We start from the raw sequence: 19,000 nt of genomic DNA on the forward strand, positions 1-19,000 counted from the left end.
TTTGGTCTGGTGACAAAGGATGTTGGTGAGTGATTTGGAGGATAACTTGCAAGAGCTGATGCTCCCATGCATCAGCTGCCCTTGTCCTTCTAGGTAGAAGAGATTGCAGGCTCAAGAAGGTGCTATTGAAAGTCTCTTAGCAAATTATAACAGTATATCTTGGTTATGGTATATATTGCTGTTACAATTCAGTAGTAGTGGGGGAATTGAATGTTAAAAAGTGATGGATGAGATGTCAATCAAGTAGGTCACTTTATCCTGGAAGATGTGAACAGTTTTGTGGGAACTATACATCTTGATAAAGGGGGGGGGGGGCAGAAGAGAGTATCCCATCACTTTTGACTTGGCCTTGTAGATCATGGACAGACTTTGGAGAGTCACCACAAAATTCCCAGCCTCTGACCTGCTGATGCAACCTGTATTTAAGTGGGAATAACTTTCTGGTGAATAGTGTTACTCAGATACTGATGAATGAGGATTTAGCTATAGTAATGCATTTGAATGACAAGGGGAGATGGTTAGATTTGTTAGAGTTTCTTATTGCCTGGCATTTGGGCACCATAATTGTTACCTGCTACTTATCAGACAAAGCCTGAATATTATCAAGATCTTACTGTGTCTGAATGTGGACCACTTCTGTATCTGAAGAGTCATGTATAGTATTGAACACTGTGCAGTCATCTGCAAACATCCCCACTTCTGATGTTATAATGGTGGTGGTGCAGGGCAGGCAGGCAGTCCTTGAGGAAGCCTCCAAGACCACCCTGAGGAGCTGCTGCAGAGATGTGCTGGCACTGAGGTGATTAATCTATAATAACCATAACCATCTTCATTTCTGCAATGACTCTAAATAGATGCCCCTCTCCTTAATTCTCTTGGAAGTCAATTTGGTTGATGAAGTGCCATTTTAATGCATCAATGAGGACACCCTCCATCACTTTTCAGCTGAAAGGGACAATATTTGGGGAGGTGACAGCCTAGTGGTATTATCAATGGACCAAGATAATGTCCTGGGGATATGGGCTAGAATCCCACCACAGATGATGGAATTTTAATTAAATAAGAAAGAAAATCTAGAATTAAGACTCTAATGACCATGAATCCATTGTTGATTACAGGAAAAACCCATCTGGTTCACTAATATCCTTTAAGGAAGGAAAGTACCAATTTTACTTGACCTGACTCCAGACCCCCAGAAACATAGTTGACTCTTATTACCTATCCCAGAGGGCAGTTAAGTGCTGGCCTAGCCAGCAACACCCTCATCCCATGAATAACTTTTTTTGAAAATAAAAGTAGCTGGCTAGATTCTGTTCATCCTTCTTTTTGTGAACAGGACATATCTGGGCAGTTTTCACATTGTTGGGAAGATACCAATGTTCTCACTGTACTGGAACAGCTTGGTTAGGGGCATAGCTAGCTTTGGAGCAGAGAAACTGATGTCATGTGGAGTGATCAAATTAGGTAAAGACTGGCACCTTTGACACTGGGCACATCAGGAGCAGAAGATGGATCATATTCTTATTATTCTAACAAAGCTCACGAGAGCACGATTTGATTTTCTAGAAATTTCTGGTTAATTTTATGTCATTCAATGATATTTTCACATAAACCACAGTCCACCTTTAGTCTCCCACATTATCTACCCATAAACTTGTAATCTGAATTTAGGGCCAGTAAATAAGAGCTTGGTAATTCGTTCTTCACTGTGATCATTAATGCAATGTCAATCAATGCCATGGTCCAGAAAGGAAGCAATTAAAACTGCCCATAGGTATTTATTCCAAGAAAGTAACTTTCTTTCATCATTTCTTTATTTTTTCTTTGTCTCTTGACCCAATTTGTCACTCAACCTAAATCTTTCTTTCCAGCTAGTTTTTTTTCTGGACCAGATTAACTTTAAAATTTGCCCAACTTTAATTTCACTTGTTCCTCTATTTAATTCATAACCCTTAAACCTCACTGTTTATGGAGATGAAATGAATCATTGGATGACAATAGTCAATAATGAAACAGAGACATAAAAAAATCCTTCTTGTGGAAATTGAGGGTGGGGGGGGGGGGGAAAAAGAGAGGTGTGGCAAGAACAACAAGAGGCACTTTATCATTGGTTCAAATGCAGGGGAGACTAAATAACAAATTACAATCTTTGTTTCTTGTATTTAACAACAATATTAGCACTCCCTTGCGTTGGATGAATCATGAAATCATTTGTCAGTGCATTTCCCATCCTCCACCCTAGCACAGAGCCTTCCTTTGGTTCAAGGTTTCAGTCCTTTCAGTCAGGTTGCACAACCTGAAAAATTAACTCTGTTGCTCTGTGGATTTTGCCTGTCCTGCTCATTTTTTCCCCTGCATCCAGAATTTTGCTTTTGTATATAAACCATGTTTATTGTCGAAAACTACTTCCATTAGCCTGCAGTATTTGTGTCCACAAAATTTAAAAACATTTCAAATGGTTCAAATTTTCAAGATGGCTAAATATTACATAATTGTAGCTGACAATTCACAAAGCGTTCAGAATGGAGCCAGGCTGTCTGCAAGTAAAGCACTAGAGACAGATCATAAATGAATGAATGGCCTACCTCCTAAACCATTTACAAACATTTAAGCACAACCTATAGATATCAAAGATGGATAGGAGGTAATTGATAGACTTTTTACACAATGTACTCCAGCTATGAGAGGTACTGAAATCCAATCCATTACTCCATGACCGATTGCTATGCCTTCAAGTGCCTAGTTACTAAACCCTGAAATTCCATTTCCAAAGCCTTCCATTCTCCTGCTTGGAGGCTCCTTTATTAAAAGCTAACTTTACCTAATGATCTGGTTACCTGCTTTCACTTTCATATAATTCAGTTTCAATTTTATTTGATAATTGCTCACCTCAAGTACCTTAGAATATTTTGCTATACTAAAAGGCACTGCACGAGGTTAGTTATATACTTGGAAACATCCTCATTTGCAAAGCAATGGGGAAAGACCAGCAGCAATGAGACTGATTTGCTCAAAAAGAGGCAGCACAAACTTTGATGGACCAATGAGCCTCCCCCTTTGCTCGAAGATTCCAGTGAGACCTGCATTTCACACATTGTGTCAATGAAAGCAGCAGCAACATGTTCACACTGCTGAACATTTCCACAGGACAGGATTGAGATTGTTTACACCTGTCAGATCCTTTCCAGTTGCCCTGTGCAGAAATAGCCTGCATCGCTCTGTGCAATGTAAACCCACCTCCCAGAGTGGAAGGTCAGGCTTGCAGTAGATGCACACGAAACAATTCCACTCCGACTGTGGCCCCACCAGGAATACAATATTCAATTGCCACCTGAACTGTAGCCAATTGATTCTGGTAATGTTATTTTCACAGCAATTTAATCACAGCACTCCTGAAAAACATTCTCTGGTAAACAACATTAGCATAACATTAATACTATCTTAGCCAAATACTGCAATATTCATGTATTACATATCACATCTTGCTTTTGGATGCAAGAAAAATCTTAAAGATAAGTGTGATAATGAGCAATGTTACTAACAAAAACTGACCACACTGTGCATGGGTGTTGCTCTCTACATTATTTATGGCCAGGGTTAGTCTATTCAAAGTAAATGCACAAGCTTGCAGTGCAGGAGATAGTCTCTGTCCATTGAGTCCATGACAACTCTTTGTTGAAGTAATTCAAATCTAACCTACTCTCTTCATAAGGCTCTGCATATTCCTCATCACCAAATCATCAATTATTTTCCTTGAAAACTGACCATTTCCTGTGGCATAGCATCCCATGCTCCAATAATCTTCAAAACAAATTGCTCTAGTTGTTTCTCTTGCAATAATTTAAAAGGGAGTATCCCTTGCCATTGCACCTCAGGAAATATTCTTCCTTAAATTATTCTAAAATTCAGTAGCTTAAAAATAAATTTCTATGAGTTGTCCTCTTAGTCGGGTCTGTTCTAGTGGAAGCAATCCAATTATCTCAAGTCTCCACTCGATTCAAAAAAGAATTCCTATTGCTGATACCATCCTAGAAAATAGTGTACTCTTACCAGAGCTTAATGTCCTTTTCATGTTATGTCAGTCCAGTTTATGCATATACTTCCGTCCACAACTCAGGACTCAAAAGCAAAACCATGTTTATCAAATATTTGTGTCTACACGCTTGGTCTTTCCAATTTAAATTTATCAGTAGCATTTACACTGAAGGTGCCATTACACTTAAAGAAAAAAAAAAGGAGGACCTGTTTGGGATAGAAATTACGAAATAATGAACATTCTAAAATCGAAAATTCTTAGCATTTTCTCTAGCCAAATGCATGAAGGAAAATTTGGCAAAGGCAGTTATATGGAGTGAGATCACAGGTCAGGTACGATTTCATTGAAAGGTGCAGAGTTCTCAATACAAGAAGCAGTCTACTCCTGTCCTGAACATCTTCGGAAGCTTCACATCTGAATTGCTAATAGGTCTTGCTGTAAGGAAAATTATACAAATGTATCTAATTTACCATGTGTTATTCCTCTGGATATGTCAAGCCATCATTGTTGTGTTTTCCTTCTGAAAACGATATCTAATAAACTTGAAACTTTAAACACTTGAATAAGTATGAGCACAGTCCTTATTGCTTCTAACACCCACTCTTGCGCATCATCTCTTCAGGGAAATTAATGCTCAGTTACAAATCAACTTCAAAAGACGTCAATTAAAACATGTTGAAAAATGGAAGCACCTTTAAATTTTGGCAATTCAGTTAACACTTTGTCCCCTCATAGCTGATGGAGTGCTATTGAAGTCTTCTTAAATGTAGCCTAACATGACAGCAGAACACTAAATTGAACAAAATAAAAAAACACCTATTTATTCATTTCCCAATAAAAACATGGTGAATAGAATTTGGAGACTACCAATGAAAATCACTACAGCACAAGACAGGAACAAAGTCAGGCCATTTAGCCCCTCAAGCTTGTACTGCTCTTCTGTTACATTAGATAGTGGTTGACCTGTATCACAACTCCATCCACACACCATACTACCTAACAGAAGCTCAGCTCTGACATTTTCAACTGACTCATCCTCGACAGTTGAGAGAAAACAGAAGAATTTCAGGGCCCTTTGTAACAGGAAGTGGGATCATGTCAGGAAGCCCAAATCTCATTGAAAGATTTGCCACCTTTTTCTAAATTCACACACAAGGGGAAATAGTTTGTCTAATTTCCTTTAATATATTAAACATCTTAAATACCTCAATTATACTTCCCTTTTACCTCCTAGACTTATTTTGCATCCTCAAGTTTAAGCAGTGGTGCTAAAGTTACACAGCCTGGTGAGTCTTCAAGTGTTTCAAAAAACAAATCATAACATTGATTAAATTTAATAGTAGTTTTACTATTTCACAGGTCTAACCAAACAAGATAGGACTTTGGGTGTTGGCCTGGATCAGTTTCATAGCATCCCATACCCAAAGGTTGTGGGTTCAATGAACAATATGCTGATAGGAAATGATGTGAAGTAGTATATCTGGACTTGCAGAAGGCATTAGATGAGGTGCTGCATAAAAGGTGTATACACAAGGTAAAATTAAACTGGCACTGGGGGAATTTATTAGTTTGGTTAGAAGACTGGATAACTACCAGAATGCAGAGATCCAGACCAGTGGGTCTTTTTCCTGGTTACCAAGATGCAACTAGTGGGTGCCTCAGAGTTCAGTCCTTAGTCCACAACTATTTACAACCTAAATTAATGACTTATATGCAAGTACTATAGGTAAGTTTGCAGGTGACAATAAAATATGCAGTAAAGTAAGTTGCAATGGAGAAAAAAAATTATTAATGGGGGTTATGGACCGGTTAGCTGAATGGGCCAAAGTTTGGCAGATGAAGTTTAATGTGGATAAGTGAGAGATAATCCAATTTAGTCAGAGGAATAGAATATTACCTAATTGGGGAGAAACTTGAGAATGCTTTGGTGCAGAGGATATCCTTGTGCATGAATCACAAAACGGGTATGCAGGTAGTAAAGAAAGTTATTATCAAAGGAACAGAATGTAAAAGCAGGGGAGTGTGCTATAACTGTACAAGGCATTGAGACCACATCTGGAGTACTGCACATACTTTTGGCCTCAGAGGAGGGACGCAGTTTTATTGTAAGTACTTCACAGGAGGTTCATTAGATTGATTTCAGAGATGAAGGGCTTGTCTAATGAACAGAAACAGTAGTTTAGGCCTATACTCGAGTTTAGGAGAACAAGAGGAGATCTAATTGAAGTATATATAAAGATGCTAAGGGGATTGACAAAGTGGACATAGAAAGGAGATTTCCACATATGGGGCAATCTAGAATGAGAGGTCACAGTTTCAGGATAAGGGATAGCAAATTTAAAACAGATGAGGTGAAATTATTTCAAGCAAAAGGTCATGAATTTGTAGAACTTAGTACCCCAGAGTGAAGTGGATGCTAGAGCATTGAGAAAATTTGAGGGGGGGGGCGGGGGGGGGGGGGGGTGGCAATGGACAGATTATTAGTTAGTATTGAAAGGTTAGGGGGAGCAGGAGGAAAGTGGAGTTGAGATGGATCAGCTTTGATCATATTAAATGGCAGTTTGGGAAAAATTGCTGACTACTGCACAAAGTCCTTTTTTCTTATTACTCACAGGGAGATGTGGAGTGGCTATGAAGAAGATTATGACTGATTGCAAATGCCCACAAATAAGAAACAAGGCAAGTATTAAAAATTAAAACAATATGCAGGGCTATTGAGAAGTGAGAGCAATTTGCTAAGTCATTTAAAGTGCAAACATAAACACGATGGACAGACTGGTCTTGTCCTCCATTGAGACTCTGCAATGAAAACACAGTAATTATGTTAACTGACACCACATAGCCTCTGAGAATTGCTTGCACCAACAAGATGATTGGTTGATTAATAAATAGATACAACTTGTCATGTGATTCAGCTATCTGCTCCCTCTCCATTTCTAGATTTTTCATTAAGGTGGGTTTCTTGAGAAACCTCGTTTGATTATCCTACTGCTTGGAGTAACGTGCTGCATCACTTTTTTTCTCTCTCTGAATTGCCTTTCTTCAGAAGCTTCTCTCTTTAATCACTCTCTCTTTAGGGCTCTTTGTTCTGAATAGTACAGTGCCAGCCCGATGTGTCTCCATAGGATCGTAACAATAACAATGCTCTTTGTTTCTTAAACTTCTGCAATCAGTATCTCTGCCAACATGCTGTCTGCTGCTTCTATCTTCCTCTTGTTCAAAAAGTCTGCTCACTCATTGTCACACCATCAACTAATCCTTTCTCCCCGCTCTGACATTCTAGCAGAGACATTAAAACACTTACGGTTTAAAATAAAATCAATCCCCTAGTGAAATGGCACAGTTAGGAACTTGATACTTAAACATTAAAAAGGGATTTTGCAATATCCACATCTCATATGAATAAAAAAAAGTAATGAGCTAACAGTAATTTCTCTCTAGATGGATCATTTCTGTCATTCTGGATGGATATTAGACACAGTTAAATATCCTCTCCCTACTATAACTAATGCTGACCTGGTACCCAAAGTATGCAGCTCCAATAATCTATTACCCTACCAAGTTCTTAGCCAGATGTTAACCCAATGAACAGATCAAAAAATGCTATTAAAAAGTAGTGGGAATGCAGGTATGGGTTAAAAATGGTGTACATGGATTGAGTGTCTCCCCAAAACATTAATATCCACCACTGTTTGAATTTGACCAAATCAGGTCACAGGAATGGACACTAATACTAAAGTCAGGTATATGTTAATGTAGTACAGAGGCTGCCATATTTTGGACAAAGAATCCCTCAGCACCCCAGAGCCTTGGATGAAATCTGGTGGGAGGAGAGACTGGGGCTAAGTGAAACCCAGATCAGGATGAAATTGGATTTACTCTTTTGGCATTTCTTTGTGGCAGCGATACTGTCAGCTGTTGCCTGTCTACATTGAATGGAGGCATGTGAAGCAACATGGCCTAAGCCTCATTCGATCCCTTTGCTCCTAACCATTTGAAAATTAATCCTTTCAATTCTAGAGATCACTCACATCCCCAGATATCGCAGGTGAGAGTAATCTTTGCACGAGTAGCCTGGCTAGAAGATTTGTTATCCTTCCACATCTGCCCTTGGAAAAGCAGCAAACTACCTTCTTGAACTTCTGCGGTCCACCTAGTGTTAAGTGTACGAAAAGGGGCATGGCATTAGGGAGGGAACTCCAGGAGTTTAATCTAGTAATGGTGATGCAGTAACAACACAGTTTCCCAAGTGAGGATGGTCCATGCTTTGAAGGGGAACTTGCAATTGGTTGTGCTCCAATGCATCTGTTGGCTCTTGTCCAAGTGCAGAGGTAATCACACAGAAGAGAGAAATGCTTTTGGTTACATGTTGTGGAGGTCCTAAAGATCAGGAGAATGAGGCTTAAATCAACTAAAAACCAAAGGGTGGCCCCTTCAAATAACAAAAAAAAAGGGAGCTCCAATATTGCCCAAAGTACAGATCATTCTGCTATTACACGTGTTTCATTAACACAAAATTTGCTATAACACAATTGACAAATTGGGGCCACTGTTTCTGAAGCGCAAAGTTTTAAGCATATAACACTATTCTGACCCCATGAGTTTAAATGGTGCTTCTATTACACTAGTTTCTTATAACATGGGGTTGCGCGAGAATGGAACTACCGTGTTATAGCAGAACTGGCTGTATGTGAACATGGACATAAGACAGCCCAGGATTCCAAACCTACAATTGCCACATACAACATCCTCCACAACAAATCAACTGTTTAAAAATAAAATCTACAAAACAAATCACATTGTATATTATATTAAAAATAACAGTAAGTACTCAGAGATGTTATGACACACCTCTGCAGCAGCTGGGGCTTGAACCTGGGCTTCCTGGCTCAGACAGAGCCAATATCACTGCACCACAGAAACCTCAAGCTTTCTTTGTATTCAAGCAAATCAATAACAATGATTGATCAAATTCAATCATATTGTCTTTAAATGAATGTGTTTTTTCAGCATTTCTTCATACTCTTGAGCAAAGAAACAAACTAATTGGCAACATCTGAAACATGACCACTGTAACAAAACCTTTAAAAGAAAGTGATCAAATTTAAACATTTAAATAGAGTGGTGAGAAATGGTGATGCACTCCAGTCCCTCCATTTGTAGGAAGGAACAGTTTTTTAAAACATGTTCCACGAGCAAATTAACTAACTTGTTAACTTCAAGAACTAGTCCTTAAAAAGAGGTGCATTGCAACAAAAATTAAATTTCACAGGCAACTTAAAATTAAAATTCCTGGAATTAATATTCTTCAATGTGTATGGTGCCCATGGAAGACAACCTTTCTTTATAGATGTTTTACAATCAACCTGTTCAGAGATATTATTACACCTGTCTCAAATGGATGTGAGCTTGAACCTAGACATCCTGGTTCACAGGAAAGAAACACCATAACCCACAAAAGTGTGCAACTTAATTCCCTTCACCTATTTATCATTAACCTTGATAATGCAATTAACATCCATTAACATTCCAGACACTACTTGTAAACAGACCCAAGAGTTTGAAAGGCTCAGACTTTGGTGGATTGTAGACCTACATTTTGTGCGAGTGCAATCCAGAACCACAACTGACAATGAATGGTAATGATGCATATAAATACCCAAATTATTGGAAACAAAAGTAATTAAGAGCAATGAATTACACTATTTATTGTAGGGCTATAGACTAAATTCTGCCACATGTGCAGAATTATTTGATAATCAACAGGTGAGGGGCTTCAGTCCACCATCTTACCTTAGAATCAGCACTTCTGTCCGGCAGCACTTCCTAAGTGCTACCCTGAGAAAGTGTCCACCTTGATCATAATCCCCATTTTCCAGTGAAAGACTTGAACCTAGAGAGTCATCTGACTCAGAAGACAGTGTGACCTGATGAACCATCTTTAACACCTTGTTAATTTTATAAATTCCACTTACAATCCATTGTAGATTATGAAATTTACAAATTGTTAAATCTGACTAAAACAATTAATTTCACTAAAGCTGTAAAATCACTCATAGGTACCAGAAAATAACATGGGACAACTGACTTATCGTGCAGCACTGTGGCATAAGGACAGTTTTAATTCCACTATTAAGTTTGGTGTCTCTCAATTGTTAGCCACAGATTCTGGAGGAATTTCACCAATATTCCAACTTGGATAACAACTGCAGGTAACATAGTATTCATATCAATTGATGGAATATCACTTGAGTTTTAAATGCTGACTAAGTAATATAAACCCCATTTTAAACAAGAAAGGTGCAAAACTATTGACATCAGTTGTAATTGTGTCTCTGAAAGCTGCTTAATGAATGCTTTCTTCTTTATAAACTTACACAGTCATATCTGTACAGAATAATGGTACAATCAATCATCTGAAATAGTGTACAATTGTGGGTGCCTGTTACAGACAGAGCATTGACTACAATACTCAAAGTAATTCCCAGTTCTTGTGACAGTATTAAATACTTTAGACAGAGGTTGGTAAAACTGTGCCACAAACGGCCTGGAGACAGAGACTGCAGTAGAAATAGGTGTCTTTTACTGGTGCAATGGGTGTCTAATATTCTACTCCCGAGATGTTCAAATAATGTCTGTTGAGAAGCTTAATCAACCCTCATGTTAGGCACCTGGGGGGGCACCTAAAACAGACATTAGTTTCTTTCAATTTGCAAAGGAAGACTATACCTGTTTTAAGAATCCTAGGATCTAATCAAATTTAACACCGTAGGGTGTGATGTCACCCAGTGAAACATCGAATTCAGTTACACTTAAAAAATTGATCGGGAGAGAAAAAGTGTTCTGTCCGACTCTAGTACTCCAGCAGCTGCTCCTAGCCACACCTGACTAGAACTTCAATGGCTGTCACCAGGAGGGCAGCTAAGTAGAAGTCAAACTTCTGCATCTCCAAATGGAGATACTACCTAGAGGCAATTGCAGCTTCATCCTGACAATAATGAAACCAAGAGCCGGTCTCTCAATCTTCAGGCTTTGGGTAAAATAAAGTAGTTCCCTGCATCCATTGATGCTGCTGCAACTGGCCAATTAGATCTATGGTGTAACCGAACAGATATCTGAAGAGGGGTTAAGTGAGGGAGCTATTTGTATTTAGGCTGGGCCAGATGCCTTTGTGCTTTTAAACTTCTCCTGACCACCTACAGATTAGAAATTTTCACTGTTCCCCATCAGTAACAGTACCAGTACCTTCAGTTACCTGAACTTTGTGCTCTGCAGTTTGCTCCTTAAACCCTTTCATCCTGCCAACTCTCTTTCCACCTTAAGACTGTCTTTAAAACTTAACTCATTGACCATTAGTCATCTAGTGGACGTATCCAGAGAGCATTTTTTTGATAGTTCATTAAATTAAAAAAAGGAACAATACAAATACAAGTTGCTGCTTACTGAACTTTTCCAAAGCTTCATGCTGGTAGAGTAGAGATCACATGCCTATTCCCAGTTGCTTGAGAAGACAGACCTTTGTTACATGAGTGTGGCATATTCAGATGGTAGGCACGAGTCACCCACATTTGTTTGGGGCTGCACTCCACAGGCCATACCAAGCAAGGTGGCTAATTTCTTCCCCCCCCCCCCCCCCATTAACAGGGGAAAGCTTGCTATCTTTACCTGGTCTTGTCTATACATTACACCAGTTCTTTGCCAAACAGGTAGATTCCTAACCCTTTAAATAACTTTATAGTTACTGGTGACAAAAAAGGAATCACAAAATAAAATTCCCAAAACACCAACTGAAATCCCTTCCCAGGAATGTTATCAGTCAAAATTTGATCATACCACAGAAGGAGACAAGCCAGGTGAGCAAAAGCTGAAAAGATGATTTTAGAAGTGTCTCAAAAAAAAAAGGAGAGGGGGACAGAGGTTTAAACAGAGAATTCCAAAGCTTTTGAAGAGAACAATGCTAAGTCAATTAAAAACAGGATGTTCAAGATACCAGAAGTGAAGGAGCACTGAATTCTGAAGGTGGAGGAGGAAATCCTACAGTCGAAGTAATTTTAAATGGAATTTACAGAGAAGAAACTACCTATGTATCTCTTTGGTTCGAGGCTAGTATTCGTGTGTCACATCAATTCCTTCCAGTTTACTTAATCTCATTCCATTGTGTATCTTTCTATTCTTTCCTCCTCCTGTGTTTCTATTCTTTCCTCTGAGATGCATCTACATTTTTCACTTTAACAGTCCATGTGGTAGCAGTTCCACAACCCCACCACTTGAAGAATAATTTCCTCTGGAATTCTTATTTGGAATTGTCAGTGATTATCTCACATTCTCATTTTGAGCAACCCACAAGTGGCAGCATCTTCGTTACATCTGTCATAAAGATAATAAACAAGTCACCCCTCAGTTTTCTGATTTTCCAGAGAAAATACCCTATACCAGTGAATAATGGTCCCAATTGCCATTAGATGAAATAATAAAAACCAATATTCAGGGGAAATCCTAAAAAAAAGGAGGAATGTGACTGGTTTATGCCTCCAGGAACTAACAGACATCAATCATGAAAGGTCAAAATAGCAGGAAGCAATTTCATCAAAAAGAACACCTGTAAGGTTTAAGAAAATCCCACATTAAGAACAGACCATGGATTATTCAGGTATTGTACAGGAGCTGATTTAATAATGATAAAGTCTATCATTTAGATAGTGCCTTTCATGATCTGCAGACAGCTAATTAACAGCCAATTAAAAGCTTATGGGGCAAGGTGAGCCATTCCATTGTGCAAGATAACACTTCCAGATATAAAAGAAAAGAAAAGAAAATTAAATGCTTATGGAGGACTCTTGTGGTCCAGCATAGTGATAGCCAAAGGCATAGGTTCAAGTCCAACCTGCTCCAGAGGTGGGCTGTAACATCTCTGAACAGGTTCATTAGAAATGATCATGAAATGCTTACAAAAGGATAGTCATGGTTGCAATCTCAAACATGGTATCTGACCAACAAAGCAGGATCCCACAAACAATAGAAGGTCAGTTTTTGATATTTACAACATGCATATCAATTTGAAAGGAAGAGGTCCCCAGCTTTTCCTGTAAATAGAATCACTGGAGCTTTCACAGGAGGGGCAGATGGAGTTACACCTCATCTGAAAGGGCAACCTTAACCAAAATTTTATGCCCAAGTTTCTGAATAGGACTTGGGGTCAGAGATGTATAGCACGGAAACAGACCCTTCGGTCCAACTCGTCCATGCCATAGGTTAGGATATCCTAACCTAATCTAGTCCCATTTGCCATCACTTGGCCCATATCTCTCTAAACCCTTCCTCTATTCATGTACCCATCCAGATGCCTTTTAAATGTTGCAATTGTACCAGCCTCCACCACTTCTTCTGGCAGCTCATTCCATACACGCACCACCCTCCGAGAAAAAGTTATTCCCTAACTCCTTTTTCTACCTTTCCCCTCTCACCCCCAAACCTATGCCCTCTAGTTCTGGACTCCCCACCTCAGGGAAAAGACATCGTCTATTTATCTTATCCATTCCCCCATAATCTTTCCAGTCCCCAGAAACAAACAAAGTCTCATTACCATTCCTAGGCTGAATTTTCAAATATCCCCGCAATCCAACAGCTTCTTTCTGGGCTGTCCTTTCCCGAGTTAAGCACGCCACTTCCTAACATTTAGTACGTTTAAAAATCTCAACAGACTCAACAAATGCATGGAGTTGGCTTATCAACCTGGCCGTCTCAGTTCCAGTTTCAGAAACGAACATGAGGATGACAGCTAATTTGTTTTTTTAAAAAAAGGTCCAAACGTTATTTTGGATTGTAATCTCCGCACGGAAAACTGATTTCGGAAGATGCTTCTCTTTTTTTAAAAAAAAAGAAAGAGACCTAACATTTCAAATAAAACCCTCCCCGGTGTTGCTTCCCGGTCCGTTCTCACAGGGAGCTGTCCACGCCCTGAAATCGTCTCCGCCACTTCCAGCAACAAGAAACACACAAATAACCTGCAATTAAATCAAATTAAACCCAATTCTCAGCGTCACTCAACTGGGAACAGTTGGGGGAATGGAAGCAGAGCTCCCCGTTCCTGCTCTAACAGCGCTGGCTGTTTCAGTATAGTCATTCCCCTCCACTTTAAATGCTCTAACATGTCCCTTCCTCCTCCTCCTCCCTCTGGCTCAGCAGCCTTTGCATTTCACATCGAGCGCTGCCGGACAGCACGGACGTTCAACACCGCACGAAGCCACGACCCCGCACTGCCTCTGCTTTACCTGAAATTGGGAGGCGAGGTGATGTGCAGCCCCAGAAAGGGAGAGGCAGCCGGCGAGCTCATGGAATCCGCATCCGCCATCCTCCATTCAGAGCCCCCCAAAAAGGCGCTGAAATACGTCAGACCGGGGGCAGCCTTCAATGCAAAGCGAGGAGTTTAATCCACTTTGCACACACCGACACCTACCCTTCCGAGAGGCTCCATAGGCCTTGCAGGTCTTTTGTCGAAGAGCTACTGCCTCCCCTTGTAGAGGCTGTAAGCACAGAGTCTGCTGATGTGTTGCACCGTGATACGACGTGATTTTGTTTTGGGGGGGGGGGAGACGCCAGAATTGGAACAGCTCCACCCCAACCAGATCGTGCTTCCAGCTGGCGGAGAATTCATTGAAAACCATTCACTAGGAATGGCTAACCACCTCCCCCAACCCCAAGGCTGCAGTCTCCAGGAAGTTGCAGATTTGTCTTCCAAAACAGTTACAGGAGAGAAGGAATTTGACAAAAGACATTTCCTTGAATATTTCCATTGTATTAGTTAGAAAATTGTTGGAGGTGAGGGAGGGGGACAAACAGCAAAAATTGACCTAAATGAGGTCACTTACAGCATGTTAATATTTAAAATGATTATTCATTCTGAGGATGTGCAAGTTGTTGGCGATGCCAATGGTTACTGCACTGTCCTTACACGTCACATTTCAGACGCTGGTGGTGACATGGCCCAGGAGAGGACATGGCCCAGAAGAGAACTGGCACTGTTCTTGTGCACTGGTAATGCCCATACCTGTGGGCCAGGAGGCCCAGTTCCAAGTCCTACCTGCTTCAGAGATACGTCAATCCCCATACTGGCCAGGTCTGTGGTCACGATTTGAAAGTTACGGATTCACACTTGCAATGTGTATGTTTGCCTTTGCTTTAGGGTGGCACAGTGACTCAGTGGTTAGCACTGCTGCCTCACAGCACCAAGGACCCGGGTTCAACTCCAGCCTTTGGGTGACTGTGTGGAATTTCTACATTCTCCCTGTGTCTGTCTGGGTTTCCTCTGGGTGCTCCAGTTTCCTCCCATAATCCAAAGGTGTGCAAGTTAGGTGAAATGGCCATGCTAAATTGTCCCATGGTGACCAGGGATGTATGATTAGGTGCATTAATTAGAGGTAAATGTAAAGTAATAGGGTAGGGGAATGGGTCAGTGTGGTCATGTTGGGCCAAATAGCCTGTTTCCACACTAGGAATTCTCTGATCTCTGAAAAGGTTTGGAAAATATCTAGCCCAAGACGTGTACACCAACCTCCAGGCTCAGGAAGCTAACTGTGTTCTGGTTTGAGGGTTGGGAACATGAGCAATACTTGTGACTTCTATCCATGCTCCTCAGTGCTGAATCACCTCCTTAAGCTACCAGAGATTATCTGTGTAGGTACGCCACAGGGCTGCTGAGCTAGGAGTCCCAAGACCTCTGACCCAGCAGTGTTGAAGGAATTGTGCTATAGGTCTGAGTCAGTTTGGTGTGTGGTGTAGTGCATGCTTGGATGGTGCACAGCACTAACATCTTGCTTACCAGTTTCCAGATCAACCTCAGAGGAGACACACAATGATGACCCCCTCCTTCCTTGTAAAAAGAAGAATCTCCAGTTGAAAGGGCTCTTGGTAGGCTCGGTGTGGCTGAATTCTACATTGTGGTTAACTGGAGGCTCAGTAAGCTAAGTTTGAAGATTGCCTTTAAGGTCTCTGACTCGCCCCTGAGTACTGATTCTTGCAGATGGGAGAACGATGACTAAGCGGGTAGAGATTGAAGTAGTCAAGGAAGCGAACTATGGGAATGTGGTTCCTTGATCCTGGAGACTATGTGCTAAGAGATTAATTGATTTCATAAGGGCAGGAAAGGTGAGTGACATCCATTTCAACACATCAAGCTCTATCTTCTTCACTTCCCCAGCATTCTCCTGCATAGTGCTCCTCAGAACAACACACCTTCCAGTTCTGCCCATTTCTGTGACAATGTACCTTCTTGCATCCCCATTGAAAGAGGTAACATTCCTGCTCACCCTCCACTTATTATCTGCCACGCACCATGCCTCATTATCCCTGTCCGCCATTGTTATTATTCCAATCTGTTCTTTTAATCCATCTCTCGCAATCATTGCTCTGTTTTCTGTCCTTGAAGGTGAGGCAAATGCAGAACACCTGCAATGACGAGGCCAGCCCTTCAGTCGCCTTGATGGCTATTGGCAATGCATGCCTACCAGATCCACAGCAAAGGAGGTGTCATTGTGACCCAAGTGTGGAAACTTGAGCTTTCCAAGGCACAGGTGTTCTGCAAAAGCTGATTCTGTGTTGAGTGTCTTACTTTATTCCTGATTCCCTATGTCCTGAGGAATAACATATGGCTGAGGAGATAACAGCTGCTTACTTCATCTTCATATAAGATCCAAGTTAGTGCTACATATGGCACAGTGAGAGCTGATGCTGAGAAAGGCTGAGCAAGTTGAGTGAAAACCTTTCAGTTGTGTTTGGGCTTTTACCAACATAGAATATGGGTCATTTCATTTTATATCTGGAAATACTGTCATACACAACCAAAAGGCTTTTCCCTCCACTAAATAACCTGTGGCAATTTTCACTTATTAACCACAAACATTAAGTCACCCGTGTTCCAGTTATTCGATTTACATCCAAAGCCAATTAATGGTGATGAATATGGACTATTTTTTTTCCTTTATTTATGTCCAGGGAATGTGGGTCATTAGATTTGTCAGTTGCTTCAGAACACCTAATACCGATATGACTTTGTTGACTTATATTACATTATTTGTCCTTCACTTATACCTTTAGATATTGATAATCTGTCACTTTACATCAAATAATTCTCTGAATAATTTCTTCTTAATATATTCCATTTGTTCATTATTTATAGTGGTTTTGGATCAGCTGCTATAATTGTCTTTGAATTATGTCATGAATGACAAGAAATGAATATTTTAGATATTTTTAATCAACCTGTTCAGAAATGTTGTGACACCTCTGGAGTAGGTGGGACATGAATACAGACCTTTTAGTCTAGAGGTAGAGACATATACCATCCCACCTTCTTCAAGAGCTTTGTGTACATACAATCTCAGATATTTTCCATGCACAGCTTCTTACAATCATTCTGTTTAACATTAAATCTCTTTTTCTTTCACCCAAAATATATCACTTCAAGTTCTGTTAAATTTTATCTGTCGTATGTCTGCCAATTTTGCCTGTTTATGTTATCCTGAAGTCCCTTACTATTCTTCTCATTGTTCACTGGGTTTCCGAGTTTTGTGCTCACTGCCTCCTATACCCAAGTCGAGAAAATTAATGTATATCAAAAGGAACAGATGGAATTTAACTCTGATAAATGTGAGGTCGTGTGCTTTGGAAGAAGTAACAAGCCAAGGGATTACTCAATGAATAGCAGTACAACAGGAATTTCAGAGGACCAAAAGGATTTTGGGATATTTGTCCACAGATCCCTGAAGGTGATAGGACAAGTCAATAGGGTCATTAAAAAGACACATGGGGCCACTTGCTTTCATCAGTCATGGCATAGATTACAAGAGCAAGGAGGTTAAATTGGAGTTGTACAGGATTTTGGTTAGGCCACAGCTGGAGTATTGTGAGCAGTTCTGGTCACCACACTGTAGGAAGGATGCGATTGCTTTGGAAGGGATGTGGAGGTGATTCTCCAGGAGGTTGTCTGGGATGAAGCTAGGCAGAGAAAGCTGAGAGGAGGTCTGTTTGAGGTGTATGAAATGATAGGATGCAAAGTGTGAAAGCAGCTGTTCCTCTCAGTTGAAGAGTCAATAATATGAGGGCATAATTTTAAGATTTATAGGGCATTTCAGGAAACATTTGTTCACCCAAAGGATGCTGGGAATCCATCTGGGGGAGTAATTGAGGGGGGAGCCTTAAAACTTTTAAAAAGTACTTGTTCCTCAGTAAATGATGACATTGATAACTCTCAATGTTGAATAAATTACAGAGCAAGAATCCATACATAAAATAAACACCTTATTAGTTAATGATGAAATATTGATTGTGAGTGTTCTTGTCATGCAGTGGGATTATCCCTACCTGTCAGCCAGGAGGCCCAGGTTCAAGTCTATCTGCTCCAGGGGCATGTGATAACATCTCTCAACAGGTTGTGTAGGTGAGTATCTACCTAAGCAGCTCCTGCAGTGATGTACTGGGATTATCCTTGTCAGCCATAATTGTCTTCAATCTGTCCTAAATGTGACTGTAGCCAGTGGAAATACATCCCCCTGATTTTCATTGTCTTCACACTGCTAGGGCTCCTTGATGTCATTCCTGGTAAAAAGCTACTTTGACATCAAGGACAATTATTATTCTCACCTCAAACTTTTGACTTCAACTCCATAGCTATATCTGGACCGGGTCTGTAACTGAGCAGTCCTGGTGGAACTCAAACTGAATATCAGTGAGCAGATTATGCACCTTCCATTGCATTGCTGATGATGGAGAGCAGATCGTTGGGGTAATAATTGATTGGAGCTTCAATGAATGTCTCCTGGCTGCTACTCTTTCTGAATTTTCTCTTGTTGTTTATGTTTCAACTTGGATTGGATAATTGCATCTGAGAATCTGTATCTGAATTTTCCTATTTTTGGCAAGGGGTGTGTTTATGGGATGTAGCTATATTGGAATCATTAACTAGTAACA

The 19,000-nt window shown here is 40.3% G+C and overlaps 1 protein-coding gene across 3 annotated transcripts in view; it reads right to left on the reverse strand.

Moving 5' to 3' along the window:
- The window catches only part of mapk8ip1b (mitogen-activated protein kinase 8 interacting protein 1b), a 153,976-nt gene extending 139,362 nt beyond the window's left edge, over window positions 1-14,614 (reverse strand). Inside the window, exon 1 of one of the 3 annotated variants that reach the window (XM_043705588.2) lies at window positions 14,308-14,614. In XM_043705588.2, the coding sequence (XP_043561523.2) occupies window positions 14,308-14,387 (80 nt within the window). In that variant the 5' untranslated portion in view covers window positions 14,388-14,614. The remainder of the gene's footprint in view (window positions 1-14,307) is intronic. The other 2 variants (XM_043705587.2, XM_043705586.2) reach the window with 2 other exon arrangements.
- Window positions 14,615-19,000: the final 4,386 nt, after the last annotated feature.

The sequence above is a fragment of the Chiloscyllium plagiosum genome, unplaced genomic scaffold (genome assembly GCF_037043375.1).
Source record: "Chiloscyllium plagiosum isolate Xiang-an unplaced genomic scaffold, Cpla_swu_hap1 HiC_scaffold_18, whole genome shotgun sequence".
NCBI classification, from domain to species: Eukaryota; Metazoa; Chordata; class Chondrichthyes; order Orectolobiformes; family Hemiscylliidae; genus Chiloscyllium; species Chiloscyllium plagiosum.